The 21923-nt window shown below is 39.0% G+C and overlaps 1 protein-coding gene across 1 annotated transcript; it reads right to left on the bottom strand.

Moving 5' to 3' along the window:
• Window positions 1–11551: 11551 nt before the first annotated feature.
• On the bottom strand, window positions 11552–16146 carry LOC149139778 (large ribosomal subunit protein uL23-like). The gene is made up of 3 exons (XM_089446365.1): window positions 15988–16146; window positions 12075–12438; window positions 11552–11926 (listed from the first exon to the last, which is right to left on the bottom strand). Exons 1-3 carry the CDS (start codon window positions 16001–16003, stop codon window positions 11842–11844), a joined length of 465 nt encoding a protein of 154 aa, XP_089302491.1. The 5' UTR covers window positions 16004–16146; the 3' UTR covers window positions 11552–11841.
• Between the last annotated feature and the right edge of the window lie 5777 nt (window positions 16147–21923).

The following is a 21923-nucleotide window of genomic DNA, read 5'->3' as shown; positions in this document are numbered from 1 at the left end:
AATTACTTTCCTTCTTTCAACGTCCATTCTCGATCTTCTAATCAATAGGTTCATTTCCACATCATTAACATTTTTTTGCATATCCTCCAAAGTGGAAGAGTTTCTTACTCTGAGATAATAGACAATCTCAGCATTAAAACCATCTGGATAATGAAGCATAGTCAATCCTGGGGGAGGCTTTATATCAGTAGGTATGAAATCATAAACACTATTGAATCTAATTAAGAAATCTTGGACTGTCTCATCGGACTGCCTTTTTAGATTCCAATACACATCCATAATCTGCAAAGAGTTCCTTTTAACCTTCCATCTATTGAGGAAAATGCTTTGAAACTGTTGGAAATCGGGAATACTTCTAGTTGTCAAACTTCTATAAAATTTCCTATCTTTTCCTGAAAGGCTTTGAGCAAACAACCTCAATTTGACATCTTCATGATCGACTTCCTCCAAGTCAATGAAGTCAATGATTTTGTCTACATGTTTCCTTGTTGTGATATCACCTGTACCATCAAATTGAGGTAGCCTCTGATCATAGTTCTTCGGTAGCTCATGCAAAGGGAATGACAAATTTAATGATGTATATCAGCTAGTGGTCATAATTGAAATCTGAGATGAATTTGTACTAGTTGGACTACGTCTGTTGTTTGGATCTTGTTTGAGAAAACCAATATTAAGATGAGATGAATTTGCAGCTTCAAAGGAAGGATATACATTCGCAGAAAGGGGCTCGTGTGCAGATTCGTCATCTTGATTTGGATTTAATAGACCAAAGAAAATCTTTAAGATACTTTGAGGGAAAGACATAAGGCGATTGACAAAACATAATACTTATCCTGAAGTAAATTCAGGTCTAAATCTATGACTTTCACATGTTGTCTTCCCATCCTTGCGTTGACAAGGCTTGTCCTTCTTGGAATCTGATTTGAAGTTTCTTCGAACTTTGGTCTGTGAAGCCATCAAATTTGGATTCTTTAACAACGGAGTCACCCTAAAAACTTTGAAGCTCTGGATACTTTGAAAGTGGAGTCGCTAGGTGAATGATACAACCTTCTTGTCTCTGATCATTGTCCACCATCAGTGACCAGATATGGAACTTGATATGTTTTCTTAGAAATCTAAAATGTTAAGATCCCTAGTATGGTTGCCAGAATGTTAACACTGTAATTTTCTGAAGTTGCAGAAGAAAATTGCAAAGGTAACCACAAACCACTTTGGAAGTTGGGATCTAGCCCTACCAGCTTCAGAGAGGGATCTCTCTGTGAAATTTAACTTTGTTGTATTGAGATATTAGGCTAGTTATGAGGGTTGGGAGTTTGATTTATGAACTGGTTTGATTGGAATAGCAAGGGAAGAGTCATTGGGAAATGCAGTGTACAAACTTAATAGGGATCTGTTTCATATTTTCAAAGAAGTTTCACAGGGCAAGATAGTTGAACTAACTGGGTCATTTATATTAAAATGAAATGGAGTGGAGGAAAACATATAAGTTCAATAGAAGTTAAAAAGCAATTAAGAATTCTTTAACATAATATCAGAGGAAAACATTGAAATTACCTACAGCCAGAATCAAAGTGTATTTTTCAACAAATTTTGTTCGTCAACTTTCTGTGAGATATTTCAGTTTTAAGAAAACATAAACATGGAAACAAAGGAATAACACATGGACAATGAAATGAACACTTCACCAAATAGTCCAACACATAAATCATGTGAAGAATGTCCTTTTTATTACTGATAAGTCCACTGAGGCTTGAAAAACATACAATAGCTTTCTTTTGTACAAAAACCCACCTCTATTACTTCAAATAATGAAGTATTTATAAATTTATTACAAAATATCTTGATTTAAAATATCAAGATTTGTTACGAATATCTATACAAATATCTTGAAACAGAATTCAAGAATTTATTACAAAAAGTATAAAAATAGACTAAATTGTTTTTAAAAAATATCAGTGCTCTGAGTGTTGATTTTGTCTCTGGGAGCTCTGGTAGTGACTAGGCCTTTAAATGAGCAATGTTGTTTGTCTTGCTAGCATATGTGTCTCAATGTCCCACTATTCCACTGTGTTCTGTTTGATGATTGTTGCGCTGAATATGCAATGTTGTTTATCTTGTCCTCTATTCTTTTCTGCTAAAAACGCGATGAAAACATCATCATTGTCCTCTGTCCTTTGTTGCCTTTGTTGTTTCAGTTTTAACAATTTCCCCTTTTTATTAAATTTAATTGTTGTTGTTTATTAAATAATCATGGTAATACGGGACTTAATTTTAATCGAGGAAGAGGCAATAATCTTCAGTGAATACATAAACACAGCAAAGGGATGAATCTTTCGAATTGTGAATGGATGCACGTGGAGGGGCCATGTGGTCGCTGAGGACTGGAGGTAAACAGACATACTCTCGGGATAGTGGACATCCATCGTTGGGTTGGCACATTGTGAATGGAGGTCGAACGCTGACGTGGAGGTGGGGTCAGGATCAGGGGGAAGGAGGTACGTGGCAAAATAGCAATGGAGGAGGAGGAGCAAGGACGTGGCGAGTGAACATTGGCACGGGAATAGGTGGTCAACAGGGACAAGGGTTGGTGGTTTTCGGAGGGGGTTAGAGCGATTAACGGTACGCACCAAGGGGATGAAAAATGATAAGGGAGGACACGTAGCGGCGGGAAACCACTTTTCGAACTCCCCCTCGCCGTTAACGAGAAACATGGTGTTGGGGGGGGGGGGAGGCCTTAGAGTCATCGGATATAAAGGTGATCGTGATCGAGGGGTTGCATTTATGCGGGGTTTAACATGGGTGGATGCGACATACTTATAATTACAATGTATAACATATCACATCCGGCGGAGCACACAGGAGTGGAACGATAGACTCGGCCCTGAAATCCCTTTCAGAGCCAATGCATAACTTATCGCATCCACTTGATTTTTGCCTGATCGCAATCGGCAAAGGGAAGAGTTCTGAGGGCGCGACGGTATTAAAACTTGCGACATGGCAACATGTGGCCTACAGGCCCAGAGCATGCTTCGGAGGTGGTGGGTTATATATAATGCAATCTATATAATAAAAAAATGGGGCATGGTTTGAAATATTAAAATATACAGAGAACACGACTAGAGTTTGGTAAAGAGTAAAGAAATGGAAATGCAGCTAAAGTTAATGGATTAAAATAAAGAAATGTGATGCAGCGAAAATTTGGGATTCATTATAGAAAGAGGAAAAATGGAGTAAGGCTAGAGCATATGGACTTTTTAAATAAACAGGGGTGAAATGGAGTTAAGGTTAGAGTTTGGGAATTATTATGATAACAGAAGGATAATGGATTACAGCTAGAGTTATGAATGAGTAGAGAAAAAACAGTCCCCGAGCATTTATCTGTTTTTGAAGTGCAAACTTCATTCTGGCCTATCTTTCAATCCAGGGATCAAATTTGAGCATAGGATATATCGTTGGAAAGCCGCTTCTGAGCCCTCTCTGATGAAAACACCTGCAGTCTGATTTGATCCAAACATTGTCATGCAAAAAATCTCTACAAATCTTAATACTTGGTGTCCCTTTGGAAATAATTTACAAGATGAAATATTATTTACAACATCTCAAACATAATAATGATCAGCTACAATCAAGCAATCTTATAAAAATTATAAGACCCTAACAACATGAACTAAGGTTTGCAAATAAAAATCCAAGGGAGAGCTTGAAACTTTGTTTATAAGAATTCACATGCTTTGAAGAACATATTTGTGATTTGTGTTGTAAAAACCTTCAATATCAAGTAAAAATTGTGACTGTTATTTGTTGATAAGAAAAACCTTAAGAACATCAAGTCAACTAGATCCATGAGATAGTGTAGGAAAATTTAGCTCTTTAAATCCATTAAATCCATTAGTTAAGTGTATGAAAATTTAGCTTTTTAAAGACCTTGTTTTGGAAAATATCCATGGTTTGAATTCTTCGAAAAAATGTTATTTGTATGGTTCTATTGTAGCGGATACAACCACCCTCCAAAATTTTGTCTTCGCTTTGTTTTGAAGTCTCCCTCCTCAAAATCTTAGCAATTTATTATGCGTTGTTCAAGGACTTGTTTTTAATTTGAATTTACTTTTCGCTTTGTAGCTTCTATTCGTTTACTTGTTTTGCTGACCAACCACAAGCTGACCCCGTGAATTGGTTTATGTCAGGTTCTTGCGCTGTCTTGGCAAACTATGCAATCCTAGAGGGCCACCAGCTTTGCTCTCAGGAATTGCACAAAGCAGCCCGACAGTCAACCCTGCTCTCCATAATTGCACAGCGCAATCCGACAGACAGTCTTGCTCAGAGAAATTGCACAGAACATCCCGACACTGGGCTTCAGCTCAAGAATTGCACAGACCTAGCTGAAGCTTGTCTTTCGCTGGGAAATTGCGCAGAGCATGAAAGGTAGCCAGAACCACTCAGCATAGGAATTGTGCAAAAGCATTCCATCAGTTGTTGCCCGATTCATGTCGGAAAGTTGCTTGATTCCCTCCAAAACTGCGCAATTTCTCCATGCATGCATGACAACCCTTTCCCAAAAAAGCAAAAAAAAACACAAAGCATCCCTAAAAAATAGGGATCTATTTTTAGCACTGGGAATTACACTCAAGTTGATTTTAGAAACTTCCTGCCACTTATCATTTTTTCCTAGATATTTTGCATGTGCGTCATAAACCCTGAATCTACCAAATCTATTTAAACAACACCCCAGAGCTCATTCTACACATTCAATCTTGGAGCTTGTGTGAGTGTTGTTTTGCATGTTTTACTGAACGACATGAAGGCATTGTTCTACGATATAAACACTAGAGATATCATGAAGCTTTGGTTAAAAGAGCCATCGAAGTTCATGACAACACCCAACCAAGTCTACAAGACGAAGTCATTCAAGAAGGATTACCAACTCCTGGTCATCTGTGCATGTCGCTTGTATGGCCAAGAGAGCACAAAGACCTTCCCGCAGAGTTGGGTTGTTATGTTAGATCAGTCGGCAAATGAAGGAAGGCCTTTCAACTGGTCGGCCATGTTGGCTCTTTAGCGAAAACTGCATGTGTCAAATGCCCGAAATCCGCCTAAGGATGGACAAGCAAGATTCTATATGTCTGCGTACTTGCTTGATGCAATTTGTACCCAACAACAATTCCCTAGCATGGGTTAGACAGACACATCAGAGGAAGTTGTGAACATTTATTGCAAGTTGCTCTTTGAGTGCAACCACCGAGGATTCATGGCGACGTTGTCTAACCACTTCATCACCCCACTATACAGGATGATATTTGAACAGGATCCACCTTGCATGTCCTAGGGAGCGATGCAAGATTGCATAACATTGCAAATTGGTATGCCTCACCTGATGGCACCTTCATCAAGATGTTCCGCGTAGAAAAGCCTTCGCATGAGCTCCCAAGATTTTCCACAGACAAGTTGGTCATGCAAGAGGTTGCATACCACATCTCCACAAAGTTATCAGCAAGACTGCACTGGAGGAAGAAGGCACAATGGCCTACTCTTCCTTTGCGGATTGGGTTGTATGAGATTTGTACCTTGAAAGATGCAGATGTCGAGACCGAAGACTTGAAGAAGTTTGGGTTCAACACCAAGAGCTTCAATCTGTATGATCCCCACTGCATATGCAAGAACCACCGTGTGAATGTGTACTGCCCATGGATCCACATGGGCATGTGATTGGCCAGAGGAAGATCCTTGGAAGTATTGCTATAACTCCTCTAGGCTCGATGAACCAGTCAATATGGTTGTAGAATGGAACGCACCAATGCAGGGAATAGCGCCATGGGAAGCAACAACAACAATCGCAGTGAGCAGCAAAATAGCGCAAGACAAAGGCAAGACGAAAATTATCGAGAGCGCAGAGGGTGAGTGAAAGAGAAGAGAAGAGAAGCAAAAGTTGGAAGAGATGAAAGGAAATTGCAAAAGACGAAGAAGAAGTTGAAAGCAAAACAAGAGCTCAGGAGGAGAGAAAGGGAAGAAAGGCAAAAACAGGAACAGCAAGAAAGACAAAGCGCACTAACAGAGCAAACTGCACAGATACAGGTTGAGACAGCAGAACAGCGAGCAGATGATGAACAGGGTGAACAGGTGCAGGTTCGGGAACTTATTGAGTAGTTGGTTGAGGTAACAGACATGGAGACAGAACAGGAGGTAGAGGACCAAGACATCAATCTCATGCCGAGGGCATCCGAAGTCACACCACAGTGTCTGCGACCTCTAGAATCACAACCAGTCCCGAGTGAGCAAGGAGAAGTGCTCCTTGATGATAATCCGGAGACAAATGTGTATAATCTGGTATTTGATGAGACACACCAGAGCGTTGTATAGACACGAAGAAAGCAACTCACAAATGATCATACACCACCTGCGCACACAAAAGAAATGGTGATTGTACCATATGTTAGAAGACATATAGTTGCCATGGCCTAAGCTTCTAAGGTTTATGCAGAAGGCACGAGTTCAACAACAGAGAATGATTGAATGACAAAGGACTTACAAGAGGCCAAGCAGAGAACGGAGCAGTCGACAGGATCTGCCATGACAGAGATGAAGAAGGCAATAATGGCGGAGATATCAACTTTGGAGATCACCAAAAGGACAGTGTATAGGAGATTTGTCACCGTGCACAACGCAGTTGTCCATATGTATGGCTTTCAGCGACAGTGTGCGCAGACAACCCAAACTCTCAAAAACCTTCACACTGTTATTGCGCACATGCAAAAATGGACAATGAAATACAAGGGAGCCCCACTTTACTTGCATAAAAGGATGAAGTCAGACGCAAAGCTAGACAAAGCACAGATTCGGATGTTGATCTAGAACTATGACAACTCCCTCCACTCATCACTAGCATTGAGGCTTCCTATGCAAGGTTGTTCAGGACTCTGAATATCATAGTGTGAACACACAAAACCCCTTCCATCAAAACCCTCACTTAGGCCATGAGGAAGAACCAAGTCACGCTAGATGTCGACAAGTACAATTGATGCACGTAGCCACCAACGATGACTTGCAACTCAGCACAGAGAACATGCAAAGGCACATCAGTGGTCCAGCCAAACTCAAAACAATGTTGTGCATGCTTCAGGATGAGCTAGACACTCAAAACATTGTTGTGCATGCTTCAAGATGAGCTAGACACTCAAAACATTGTTGCGCATGCTTCAAGATGAGCTAGACAGAGGTTTTAGTACCATATACCCGAAAGCCATGGAGGCAAGAGTTTGCTTCGACAAAGATGTCATCAAACAATACAGGGACACAATAGCATAGTACCAAGCTTGGTACCAGTTCATCACCAAAGACCATCGTGAGGAGGTTACCGAGTTGGTCCTTCCATAAGACCCTCAATGATGTTGTTTGTCTTGTCAAACTAACTCAAGCCTATTTTTGTCCCACATGGGTATATGTGGAAATTGTATTATTGTAAACATATTGCAAGTGAAATTCCAAGTGTCATTAGTAGAATATGAAGTCACTGTTGTAATGTGAAGAGTCATGAGAGTAATCCAAGAATCAAAGGGGAATGTCAAGGGTCACCCTACCCTTTGCTATATGTAATACCTCATAACTCATAATACAAGCTTTTGGGGAGCCAAGCTTTTGGCTAAGCATTACTTAGAGAAGGCTTGGGGAGTATTTTGGCGAGCCTTGGCCTCTCCACAGCGTAGAGCAAGTACATCTCTTTGGAGGAGCAAGCAGTGTTCACTGTAATGTTTCACTATTGGGGCTAGTGGTTGTCAATGGTGTATGTATAGATGGAACTTTCACTTTATATATATAACAGAGCTAACATATTTTATGCATGTGTTATTATTGTAGTTGGACTATTCTTGTTGCTTTAACAATGTATGTTATTTAACTTACACATTTTTGTGTGAACTATTTTGCATGCACTTGGATGAATCTTGTTGCAAACATGTTGTTGATTTCCCCCGTCACTTCGGATTGTGGGCTATTTTGCTTTCCAATTGGTGATGGCATTCAATGTGTGTTCCTTTCAGGCTGCGTACTATTACAGGGTTCTAAGAAATACACTTCCTTTTCCCCTCCATGTTAAAACCCCCATGCATCTCACTTGACTCGCTACGAAGTCACACACTTGCTTCTAACAAAGTTACCACACTTGCCTATGTGTGATACTGCAGTCAAACCATTACTTTACTATCCACCGCTGGGACTCCTACTCCAAACGCTCTGAGGTCTAGTTGGAACTTCTTACTGAGGATATCCCCTGAAATGTTGGCGGGTCCAACACCATCAACAAGTTCTAATGTCGAGGCCATCTAGTTGGAACTTCTTACTGATGATATCCCCTGAAATGTTGGCGGGTCCAACACCATCAACAAGTTCTAATGTCGAGGCCATCTATCATATAGGCTTGAATATAGCCATGTACTTAAATCGATCATCAACAACAGAAGCTAAGGTAATATCAATACCCTCATCATTGTTTCAATATAAAAATGCTTCCCATTCAATATTTGTACTTTGTTTTTGTATCGCAAGGCGTTGCTTATGTTGTTAAAGAGCAATCATAACACTTCTTGATCGAGCATTCCTAGAAAAACTTCTAGGCAATGATCATTGAGCTTAAACTAAATGTTTAGAACATTTTATGCTTTGTACCAATGAGCCTAGATTAGGCCTTTTTGTAGCCAAGTTTTCTTATTTGTGCCAAAGTCAACCTAGGTCATACTAACCTCTCATATAAAAACACTAAGGTTTTCACAAGATGATGATTCATTATTGCAACAAATTTATGCAAGCAATACAAAAACAAAGAATTCATCATTTACACATGGTATTTCACCATCTTTTCTTTCCCGCAAAAAGGATTATTATTTTCATATTTCTTGTTTTAAAGGCTATAATCTTGTAAGATATTTCAAAAAAATACGTGATTTTTTCTTGTTGCTCATGCCTCATTTGTTCAAACAATTTTATTTAATTATGTGACTTTTTCTTGTTGCCCATGCCTCATTTGTTCAAACAATTTCCTTTTGTTAGCACCTTTTCTCTTTAGTTGCAAAACTAAACTTTGTTGAATAGATAAACTAGAGCGAACCGTCAACAATGCAGACTCAATAGACAAATGCAAAATAGTAACCAGGGGCTCCAAGGCCAATGATATGCCTTTCTTTAAAAACATAGGTGTCAACAGCTACCTAGACAAGGTGGAAATGAAACAAAATTAAGAGATATATAAGCAAAAAGCAAATCATAATCCAAAACACTCAGTTGATTGTTGAAAGAAAAAAAAAGCATAAGAAAAGAGGTTACGTATACCCCCAAAGACAAACGGCAATTCACAATAGAGTATGCAATAACACAAGGACCTCAAGCAAACCAAAGAAACAAGTGTTTTGTGGCATGGGTCTTTAATCTTTTAACACAACTTGCCATCTTATTTACTCGAGATTAAGGACACAAGATTAGCAATTGCAAATTATACCCTATTTGTGTTTTTGCAATGGCCCTCGAATCAAAGAATATTTGGTAGGCAATGTGCAAACAACATTTTTATCCCTCCAATATCGATGCAAAATGCATTTCTGATCATTTGTTTACTTAATGAGCTTAAAAAAGGAGTATTCATTGATAACGGTGCACATGTTTGAAATTAAAGCCTGCTAATAGAAATGATTACTATTAGCTACTTTTACAATAGCATAACTTAAAACACCAACTAACCAACTATATATTATTTGATCTCACTAGTTTCCTACATATACCATACCATAATGTTGCAGGAACGCAACACCAAACCCTGAATCAAACATGTTTCGGCACGCATATTCTCGAACAAACTTGATACACATCATTTGATACGCATATCATACCCCTTGGTACGTGTATCGTGTGTCATACAGCATGTATCAAGCGTCGCACGGTGCATATCAGCTACGTACACAAACAAGCATAGTTTCCTATATTTATTGCTTGAACCCAATCCTAATCACAGTTAGTCTCTGCAATCTCATGAGTCATTACACTCCATAACCCGAGACTAGCTGCCATGAACTGAAAATATAAGCAGACCTCCGACTGCTATGTACAAAATGGAATATGTTCCATGTTAAACTGACAGATGCAGTATTTAGAGAACATACACGCAATCAAGCATTCACAAAGATGAGCAGATGCGTCTCTAATAACATGTCAAACAAGCCTTCTCAGAAAATAAATAAATAAATAAAACAAAAACAAAAACAAAACAAAAAAACATTCTGCCTTTTTTTCCCTGTTTTATAATCTCTCCTAGAGTAGTCTCTGCTAAAACCAAAAGTTTGGTTCAAGCAAACAGAGGTGCAAGTTCAGCTTCAAACACCATTGTAAGTACAATTTGCATTTCAAAACGAGTCAAACAACGTTTCGAACGCAAAAATAGAAATTGCCCAAAGTGCCATGGAAGCATGGGCACTTCTATAAATAGAACTCTAGCAGGCCCACGAAAATCTCAATTGCATTTCTTAAGCAGAAAGCAAATGCCACACTTAAGTCTACTCTTAGATTGTATGCGCCCATATCAACTATTGACTGCATTATTCCATGCCACAGTGAATATGTTGTGCACAAACCAAGGAATGTCACACATAAATGAATGTAATGTTTAAAACTAAACAGCCCATCATATTATTCAATACCATAATGGATATGTTGTACTCAGACCAAGGAATGTCAAAACATGAAGGACGTTACCTTTGACAAAGACTAACAAAAGATCAAAGTCGCGCTTACAAATTATTTTTCTTTGCATTTCCACGTCAGATAATAATATATTGAATAAATATAGCTTGGGAGGACGATTGCCTTGGGATAATGTTACCCCATGAATAGCTCTTCCAAAGATCATTTCCACAAGCATGTTGAAGTATTATCATTTGCTTTCATTATACCTAAATAATAGATAGCGGAAAACTATTTCCTGAAAACATTTCCTAAAAAAATTCTGAATTTCATAGAAAACAAACATGTCCTTAACCAGATTATGGGAAGCAAATAAGGTGAAATCTTGCCCAAATAATAGAAAATAATGTGACGCTCTGGCATTTTTTCATGAGCAAAACCATGCCATTGATATAAAAGATCAATACTTTTTATGACAAGAATACCAATAAAGTCCATTTGCCATCATATCAGAATTTTTACCAAATGTTATCAACTGTCCAAGGTCCGATCAATGAAGATACCGAATGTTATCAACTGTCCAAGGTCCGATCTATGAAGATACCAAATGTTATCAACTGTCCAAGGTCCGATCAATGAAGATACCGAATGTTATCAACTGTCCAAGGTCCGATCTATGAAGATACCAAATGTTATCAACTGTCCAAGGTGATACAGTGCCAATTGTACTTTGTCATAAAACATTGCTCCAATGGACCCTATTCTGTCTATTTCTAATGTATCCAGACAATGTATAGTGTGCACGTCTAGAATGTATAAAAGGGATGCAGACAGATCATAAATGTTGAGCTAAACTCTGAAACCATTTATGAGCATTGATAAAGAAACGCCTTGATACTCTAACTTTAGATATATAAATATTGAAGTGCCAACAATGTATTAAAGATCTATAATGCAATAACAAATCAGAACATGATCCCAATTGGGAGCATCTGATGATAAAAGTTAGTTTGCAGCAAAAAGGCAGGCATAGAATGCCTGGTGAGAAACAAGTCAAAATGAAAACAAGCTCAACATTCCTGCAAAAATTCGAGATCTACAATATGGCTTCAGAAAGACAAGAAAAGCCTAAATTTGTGATCTACTTAAAACAAAACTTCCAAGTACAAACATGTATCCAACGGTTTAGATGATGCCAATTTTGTTTGCTACATCCAAGGCATCATAATCTGGTGTCAGCCTCACATATGCTTTCTTCAACCCATCCGGCCTAGACACAGATACAAGAGATAACAATAAAATATCTGAATAAGAATGTTAATTTTGAACTATCAAAAATCTTTTTTTACCAACACATTCAATGTTCAATCCTTATAAATTATGTTCATCAGTTGTAATTCCAAGTCTATGAGACTAACCTGATTAAAGTGTTCACTTTCTTCGTTTGAATGTCATACATCTTCTTCACTGCAGCCTTTATCTTCTTCTTGTCTGCCCGTACATCAACAATAAAGACAAGAGTATTGTTGTCCTCTATCTTCTTCATTGCAGACTCAGTTGTCAGGGGGTATTTCAACACCTCATATTGATCAAGCTTGTTCCTAGGGGGTGCACTGATTCGGGGATACTTAGGATTGCGAGGTCTCTTGAATGTCCTTGGTCGGTGAAATATTACAGATGTTCTTATCTTTCTTGACTTCCTCTTCAAAGAGGATGCACCTGCCCTGACTGCTTTTGCCGCCTTTTGTGCCTGACCCTTTGGATCGGTCTTCTTCACAGCACCTAAAGCCAAAGTTACAGGTGAATAAGTAATAAGCACTGTCATTAATATAGGCAGGACATATGTCATAAACCAAGTTGCAGGGAAACGGATCGGGATCCAGATCCACGGGATTTTTTGAAATGTCAAAATCCAAATATGGGGAAATGGCATATATAACAAATATGAATATCTACATTTTTATTTCGTCAAAAAAAACCATGAAAGTCTCCATTAGGCTATGTTCTAGTGTTTGAAACGAGGCATCAACAAGCTAATGACCTAATCTCAAGCACAGGCCAGCCTCAAGCCCTGGAGTAAAGGTTACTCAAGTTTGGCATGATTTCATATGAAGATTAATTCAATAAGAAATTATGAACAAGAAATATAGAAGATTCAGATCTCTGAATATATTCTGCTCCAAATTGCTCTCAAAAATTCTGAAATGCAGACTCTGCTATAAAAAATCAGATGTGTCTTAAGATGGAGAGAGAGGCTATTTTACAATGTTACCAGACTTGGAATCAGCAATAAATCGGCGAGGCAATAGAGTGAAGAGTTTTAATCGGATCGGGAAAAAATCGGTGAATTCAATAAATAGGTATAAACATTTCAAATAAAAAAAAAAAAAAAAATCATTGATATTTCCATAAAGCCATGTCCAAACAATGCATAATATCAATAGATGTCCAAAATATCATGATGAATAAGTATCTCATATATGTTACGAGTCCAAACATGATCCTAAGTACTAAATCTAACTCCTAACCAGTGACCACATAGAACCAGAAGCATCTGCTTCTAAAAGTTTATAAAATACTGCATAATAATCAGTAAAAAAGCAGTAACTGAAATCTCTTGATTGCTACTGAAATGATACAATAATGATTTGCTACAGAAATCTCTGACAGAGCACACGCTGAAGCTACACCAGAGCACACTGCACACTACACCTCTATTACACTGCAACTCTATTACGCGGAGTAAACTGAAACTGAAACCATGCCTCTATTACCTCTCGACATATGAGTTGCGGGCCTGAGCTGTGAGAAGTCAATTACACACCAACGTAACCTAACTAAACCACACAACGAAAAATGTGGGAACCCTAAAATTTAAAACCCGTGCTCGTCGAGTTGAGGGCTGAAAATCACCTCAGTCGCCTAAATTGCAATTAATCAGTGAGTCACAAGTCAAACTCGCATTGACCAAGAGTCAAACTCGGTCAACGTGAGTTTGACTCGCCCAGAGTTGAATCGAATCGTTTGAGGGAAGAGCAGAGTTTGACTCATGATTAATTGCGAGTGATCGGGAGATTCATGTTTCACTGCTATTTTATAAGCAGAAGTTCAGGTTTTAGATTTTCACTCTTTACCCTTTATATTTGATATCTTATGATTTTTAATGTATTTCCAAAAAATGCATACTACTATGAAAAAATTGGCATATCCTTTATCTTTCCTAGTCGACAATTCCTTCATCCTTTGACATTTTCTCTATCTTTCCTAAGTTAACATTTCCTTTATCTTTCCTTTTTATCATTTTACTTAATTTTTCACATTAAAATTAGTTGTCTTAGGATGTTTAAGAGTGGTTCCAACCTCATTAGACTTCAGATCAAGAAAGTAGAATTTCATATCTCATTCAAATTCAGCGGACTTTACAATTTTCAGGACTTCAAGATTGATAGAATTGCAACATTTTCATTTGGATTCTATCACGTATGAGGGTATGGGATTGGCATTTAATCAAGAGCACCAAGCCCGTTATGTACCTCAATGTTAGTGGTATTGATTATTGAACTCCTCTGTCATGGCCTTAGCAAATGGAAAAAACCTACCATCCACTCAAACTAAAATCATTGATCAGGCAATGTTAAGCTTTTTCTACCATTTTATAAGGCTTAGATTTGGTAGTCTCATCAAACTTGGGTGGTGCTGAATGATGTCCCTAGAGGAACGAGTTAGATGCAAAGGCTAGACAAGAGACAAAAGGTGATACTAATGATGAGGATCCACACATAGCAATGCTGGAACATTATGTTGTCACTTAAATGCTCTTGATCATTTATTTATAATGTTTAACACATCATTTTTTCATTACAATTTAAATATTTCATATATTTTTTTAGTAAACAGAGTAATTAAAATCAGATTGTCTGAGTCAATCCAAGTCCAAGTCCTAGTTTTAAAACATTGATCAATACGTTTCCAGCAAGATGGAAACAGATCTCAGGCATATCCTGCAGCACTTCCAAACCAGAAATATATCGCAGGGGCGTCTGGACCCAAATCTGTGGAAATACCTATTCTGGATCCTCCATAGGTGGATTCAGTTAAATAGGTGAAGTGTAATAGAAAAGCTAGCGGAATGTTTAAGAGCTAATTCAAGAAAAGAAAGTGAACAGATATGGCAGAGATTCTTTCTAAACAGAAATGAGAACAAGTCTTGCAAGGAGAAAAAATGGAATAAATTTACAGAACCAAAAAAAAAAAGTAAATAAACATTAGTTGTAGAGAAGACGGGGACTTAAAGCAGTAAAAATACCCCTGCAACATTGGTATTGTCTGTAAGATTGTTTACTACAAAACCAGGAAGGTTACAGCTAGGTTTTCTTGTGTACGGGACAAAACTATTATAAAATCTACCCATGGTTATAAAATCGCACGCTTCAGTCCTGTACAAACTCAATAGCTTTGGGCACGCGTGGATTCCACAGCAAGTGTTTCCCACCCCTGACGTAACATGAGGCCTTCGACTTGCAACCACTGTCTTTTACTGTACGACAGACATGTATGTACACTGTAGTAGATGTCAACCTTTGATAGTTTCAGGTGCCCATGGTTTTAAGTTTTGGATCGTTTGGTGACTGGTCCAGTTGTCCAGTCCAAGCGACTGATTATTGTCAGCTGAGTTGAAACAATATGATCTGTGTTAAACCTAATAAGAGTCTTGGAGCCGGACGTTACAAAATGGCGGAGATTCTACCAACAGATATACAGAGCCCAGAGGAAGGAGGCATTTTAGCATTTTAAAGTATGCTGATTATTCAGAATTTGAAGTGCTTTAAACAAATTGTTTCCTATTATGAATATATTATCTAGAAGTAGGCTCTGCACTAGATCTGTAAATGATGGCAGATGTAGACCTCCCAAACCGCAGTGAGAACGCAGGTGCAATGAAGTTATACATATATCATTTGTTTGCACAAAGAAATTCCTCCATGAACTAAGACAAGTATGTAAGCATTCACAATCAAAACAAAAAAATACCAAAAAAAAATAGTAATAATAATAAAAACAATAAGGGCTTCAGAGTCATGGTGGCTAATATGTGCCCTGTTACATAAACTGACTACTACAAATAAATCGCGAAGTTCTAGTTCCCAATGACTGATATGCTGGACTCTTATCAAAATTTACTTGTACATGACCGTACACTAGAAATAGCAACCGAAAACCCTAACCCAACTCTTTGAGAAAAAATCTGAACGTCTCTGGTATTCATGTGATGGGAAGCGAGTAAACAGATTTGCAGGATACAGAACAAATTACGATGGGGTTTTAGCATACCTTTAGAAGTTGCCATTGCCGCCGCACGCCGTTTATCCGCCGAAAACAACAGAGATTGCTCGGCTCTCCCAACCTTGTAAAGAACAGCGGACGTCAAAGAATCTATTCAATTCGCCCTAAATGTTCCTTGACGAGACCTAATGATATGTTTACTATAGGACCTTCCACACTCGAGTACCTTTGAGGTTTATCAACATATCTAAATGATCTAAAATACCTAGGGTTTGGGTTATGGTCTCTTTAACCAAATTTATTGGAAGGGCCACTAAATTAATGATCTTATGGTTTTTTAATTTGTTGGGTTTTAGATTTAAAATTCATATGAATAATTTTGTGTTAAGGGGAGAGTTTTCATATATGAGCGAAAATAAAATTGCTCATTAGAGTTTTAGGTTTCTCTTTGCATGTCAAATAAACCTTAAGTTTAGGGTTATTATTGGACCAAGATTGTCATTCATCTAAAGTTATGTTTGTTGTTGGGAACTAAGCTTTAGTTCAAATTATTACATTAATGAACAAGTGGTTATTAATGAACGATTTCTCTATTATGAATCAATAAATGAATTTAAACAAGTTGTGCTTCGGGAAGGAAGGAGTTATATTCCCCCAATCCAATTACATTTGCAAGTTAATCTCATGGCAAATCAATGCTCATTGATGTTTAGGATTTAGCAATGTGAGATTATGGATGCATGTGGATTTTTGTAGGGGTATTTCACAAACTTTGTAGCTCTAGTTTTGTCGAGTCTCAGTGGCGGTTCCAGTAGTGATTTTGGGTGGTGGTCTTTATGTAGTTTAATGTCTCTCTTTCGCAAGTTAATTTTTGTGGCATATCAATTCCCAATAAGGTTTGGGATTTGGCAATGTGGGATTATGGATGCATGGGGCTTTTTGTAGGCCTTGTGGTTGTGGTTTTGTTGGGCCTGGGTGATGGTTCCAATGGTGATTTTGGGTGGTAATCTCTATGTTAATTTCTCGGTTGCCTTTGGTGATGGTCATGGTGGTGGTTTTGGAGGTGGTCTCTACACCAGCCACATGGCTTTTCGTCTTAATGGTGGTCTCCATGGAGGAGTCAAAAAGGGTCTCTATGTCTAGGTATTTCTATGTGGTGTTGGAAGTTTGCTAACCTTGCTCTTGTTTGTTTGAGTGATGTCACTATCAAGTGTTTGCTATGCCAATTTTGAAGTAGAGGGGTTTAGAAGAAATCCAATGGGGTTGGCTCGTAGCAAAAGGAAATTATTCCTTTCTGATGGTGGGAACCTCCTACTATTTCAAACTCAAAGAACTACGAAATCTAGTCCTAAATTATTGGCCTTCTCCTTCTAATAATTTTGTAGGGGATTTCAAGCTCAAGATATTTGGAATTTTTTGAGTGGAACAAAGTTTCAACTTGAAAACTCTAGGTGCTTCATGAATGGGTTAATCCTAATTGGTTTGGGGTTTTGTCGCCCCATCTCATGTCTCCTCCGAACCTTCATCTGGTTTTCTTGCATGTATTGGAATAACTCTTTGGTAAATGATCTTGTTGGTTTTGAGGTTACTCTAGTTATGGATCATCTGGTTTTCTTACATGTTTTGAAATTACTATTTGGTAAATGATCTTGTTGGTTTTGAGGTTTCTCTAGCTATTTATAGAAAAGCTAATAGATAATTATTTTTTTGGAAATGGAATGCAAACTTTGCAATTTGCTTCTTTCTCAAAAAGGGGAAAATCCTTCAAAGGCTTTTAATAATCAAATAATAGAAAAATCATTCCAGACGGTCCTAAAGGAAGAAGGATTAGTTCACCAACTTTATATTGAAGGTCTTGGCTCCCTCATTTGACAAAGGGAAACAAGAAGAAGGGAGTGTCCATCAATGTCATCGTTAGAATGCATTATCGAGTAATATGTTTTTTGGGCAAATATGTTAGGTTGGCCACCTGTAAGCCAACTTGGAACTCTTATTTAGTTAAGACTCTTAAGGTATTGGATGTATGCTCTGATAAATGTATAGTTTTGTGGATTAATGTTGCTTTAGAAGGATGTAATGCATTGCTAGCGTTAGCACAACTTTTTTTCAAAGAATATAAAATTTTAGTTTAGTTTTAAAAATATATATTATGTCAAAAAGTGTATATTATAATCTATTTTAATTACAACTCTATTTAACAGTGAAAGAACATGAAAGTTGGTGGGTCCGAAGCCTCTGGAGTCTGTAGCTGATGACTATCATTTCGTCATGAATGGAGTCTGGTCTTTGTGATGAGCGGGAGTGGCATCACGAAAGTGAGTCGGTGGATATAGAACCTGCGTTTGAAGATCTCCTTGCCTGTTGGGGACATGATGTGTCCGAGGAAAACCTGCTATATTATTTTCCGAAGAAGGCAATGAAGTCAGGTATCTTGGATAAGGCAGTGGAAGCAGGAGAAGGGAAAAAAGATGCCCTTGAACCGATATCTGGGAAAAATCTGATGCTGAAAGGAATGTTTCCCAGCTTAACAAGGTCCATGTCCATAGAAGAGGCTGGAGGGGAGTCGAACGGATCTGGAGAAGAGGGACAAAAACAAAGCCAGGTCTCAGTTTTGGCTGTTGGGTTAACTAGGATGGCCGTGGAGTTAAATGAAGGTAACATTCTTCCATCTGAAAGGCGTTCTGAGCTGTTTGAGGCAGCAGAGGGAGAAGCCAAGATGGAGGTAGTGGGTGGAAAGAGGAAGAAGTCCAAACTCTTCAGGAAAAAGGAGGAGAGGCCTAGCTGTGTTTTTGGAGTGGATATCCATATAGACCGGGCGCTGGAAGCCTCGGAAACCTTCTTAGTTGGCAGAGTCCGTGGAAGAAAGTTCTCGGTTGCCTTCATCAAGGAATGGGCTCAGGCTGAATGGAAAGATGCTCTGGGTCAGCCAGAAGAGATCAAGATTCTTGACAGAGGTTGGTTCTGTATTTGGTTTGGACAAAAGGAGCATGTCGAATGGGTGTTGGAAAAGCACTGGAGTCTAGGGAAGAGGCCTATCTTATTCAGGAAATGGTCACCCCTTTTCGATGCCCAGAAAGAAAAAACGGAGGAGTTTCCAGTCTGGGTCAAATTACCAGGTCTTCCTATTCAATTCTGGACTGATTCGACCTTCTCTTCAATCGGAAATACTCTGGGTAAGTTTCTCGACACAGACAAAACTTATTTACACACTCATGATTGGAGCGATGCCCGCCTTCTGGTAAGTTTAAATCCCAGAGAAGGTTTGGCAGATGCTATGCTTCTGAAGTATCATGGTCTAGAGTTTATCCAGACCCTGGACTACGAAAACCTCCCTTTTAGATGTCATCGTTGTCATGTTTATGGACATCTGGCCCGGGAGTGCCCTCTTGGACATCGTCGTCGTCGAAGGCAGAGGAAAAATGGGAATAATCTGGAGGAAAAGAAAAATAAGAAGGTAATCTCTCAGAAGGAAGAGGCTCAGATCAAGGAGTTCGAAGCTCTGGCAAGCGTTCAGGAGTTGGGTCCAGAGCATGTGGGGGAAATTGGAAATGAACAGCCTGGGGTGGCAGCTAGTGTATCTATATCATTTCCGCCTTCTTCTTTTGGTATCTCAGCAGTCCCTGTAATCGATGGATCGATTCAGTCTTGTTCACTCCTTCCTCAATCCTCTTCCCTTCGCTCTTCTAATGCTCTGCCTAGTTCTTGCTGTGATGAGGTGGGTCCGGTCAGACAACTTTCAAATGATATGCCAGATCTGAAGATGGGACTAGCCCCATTAGAAAGTGTTATAATGACAATCCCATCTTCTCCTATACAGTTCTCTGTCCCCATGGTTCACATCTCTTCTCTTCCTCCTGGAGTTGGAGGCCATGAACCCCACTACAACCTAAGACCTTTAGCCATCAGGAAAGGGAAAGGCCCGGTTGTAGGCGGTCTGGAGTTGGATGAGGGGTCAATAGGTACGAGAAAGCTAAGAGGAAGGAAATCAAATTTGTCGAAGGCACAGTTGAAGGTTGTCATTGATATTGCTGGAGGGAAACAGATGTCTCTGCCAGGGGTGCTTAGAGCAAAGCAGTCACCCCATGAGAGTTCTAGATGATCATTTTATCCTTCAATTGCAGGTGTCTAGCTAGTCTACCCAAAAAACTAGCTCTGAAGGAGTTGGTCAGGTCTAACAAACCTGATATTATTCTTCTCCAAGAAACTCTTGGTAAGGGGGAAGAAATTTCAGGTTGTCTTTATAAGCTTTTGTCGGGTTGGAGTTTTCATGCAATTGATGCGAATGGACACTCGGGAGGTGTGGTTCTGGGTTTTAACGTGAAGGTGGTGCGTGAGATCTCCTCCTGGGGATCAGAAAACGTTTTGGTTGTGGAACTTTTCTCCAATGAACTATGCATTCCCTTACTTTTCCTCAATATCTATGGTCCTGTCTTGGAGCGGGAGAAGTTCTGGAACTCCTTCTTCGCAAAGTCTTTCCTGGCGCACCCAAATCTTATTATCGGCAGAGACCTCAATTTTTCTCTGGGATTGACTGAATCTTGGGGGGTCAATGCCAGAGCAGATCCTCTTTCTGAGTTCTTCCAACAGAAATTGGCCTCTTCTCCCCTGGTGGATGTTGCCCCTTTAAAGTTGCGACCCACATGGAGGAATCGCAGAATAGGAGATGATTGGATCGGGAAGAAACTAGATCGATTCTTGATAAGTGATTCGCTGGCTGAGAATTTACAGGCGTTCAGACATTGGGTTGGGGATGGTGGTATCTCAGATCACTTACCTGTCTTCCTGGAAGTGAAGGGAGATCTTACTAAACCTGGTACTCCCTTTAAATTTAATTCTTCTTGGCTTTTGGATGCCTCATACACTAGTCTTTTCCATAACACTTGGAAGAAAGATGTTTCCAATGAAGGTGAGAATCGAAGTCAGGTTTTTATGGACAATTTAGTAAGGATGAAGGCTGCCTCAAAACATTGGGCTCTCCAAAAGAAGCTGAAGGAAGAAGAATCCATGAATGTTGTTAACTCTGAACTCGCCCTCCTTGAAGATCCAGATGGAAATGGCTATGGTACAGTAGAGTCTCGGACTAGAATTCATGAGTTGGAGATGGAAAGAAGGAGAATTCTTCAGCTCAGGGAGCAAAGCTGGCGTTTAAAAAGCAGAGCGATCTGGTTGCAGGCAGGGGATGAAAATTCCAAGTTTTTTCAGAATTATGCCAAAGGGAGAAAAAACTCCAATACAATATGGGAAATGAAGAAAGACAACGGTGAAATAGCACGTTCTTTCGAAGATTTGGCCTCAGAGGGGGTCAATTATTTCAAGAATCTTTTTAAAGCTCCAGATGAAGTTTCTATTGCAGAAGTTATTAGGGTTGCCCAGATTTTTCCAAGATTCATAGAGGAGGAAGATAATGATTCCCTCATGGCACCTATTTCCAAAGAGGAGGTTGAAAGCGTCCTTAAATCGATGCAAAGGGACAAAAGCCCCGGTCCGGATGGCTGGACTGCCGAATTCTTCCAGCATTTCTTTGAATTCGTTGGAGATGATTTAGTGGCTGTCGTGGAAGATTCCAGGCATTCAGGTTCTATCGATCAACCCTTCAATGCCACTTTTCTAGCACTTGTTCCCAAATCACATCTTCTAGTTTCTTTCGGTGATTTCAGGCCTATTTCTTTGTGTACTTGTGTTTACAAAATTATCGCTAAAATTATTGTTGTCAGGCTAAAACCCTTCCTTTCTAGAAACATTTCCCTGGAGCAATTTGGCTTTCTAGACGGCAGGCAAATTCATGAAGTTGTTGGAGTAGCTCAAGAAACACTTCACAGTCTTAAAGTTGGGAAGAAAAAAGGAGTCGTTGTGAAAATCGATTTATCTAAGGCTTATGACAGAATCAGCTGGCTGTACCTTAGACTTTTGTTAACTCATCTGGGGTTCAGATATGAATTTGTAAGATGGATTATGAGCTGTGTTTCGTCTTCATCCATAGTTGT

The sequence above is a fragment of the Pinus tabuliformis genome, chromosome X, assembly GCF_031772625.1.
Source record: "Pinus tabuliformis cultivar Carrire ecotype Pingquan chromosome X, CPIR1, whole genome shotgun sequence".
Taxonomy (NCBI): domain Eukaryota; kingdom Viridiplantae; phylum Streptophyta; class Pinopsida; order Pinales; family Pinaceae; genus Pinus; species Pinus tabuliformis.
This window is presented reverse-complemented; position numbering and strand designations above follow the sequence as displayed.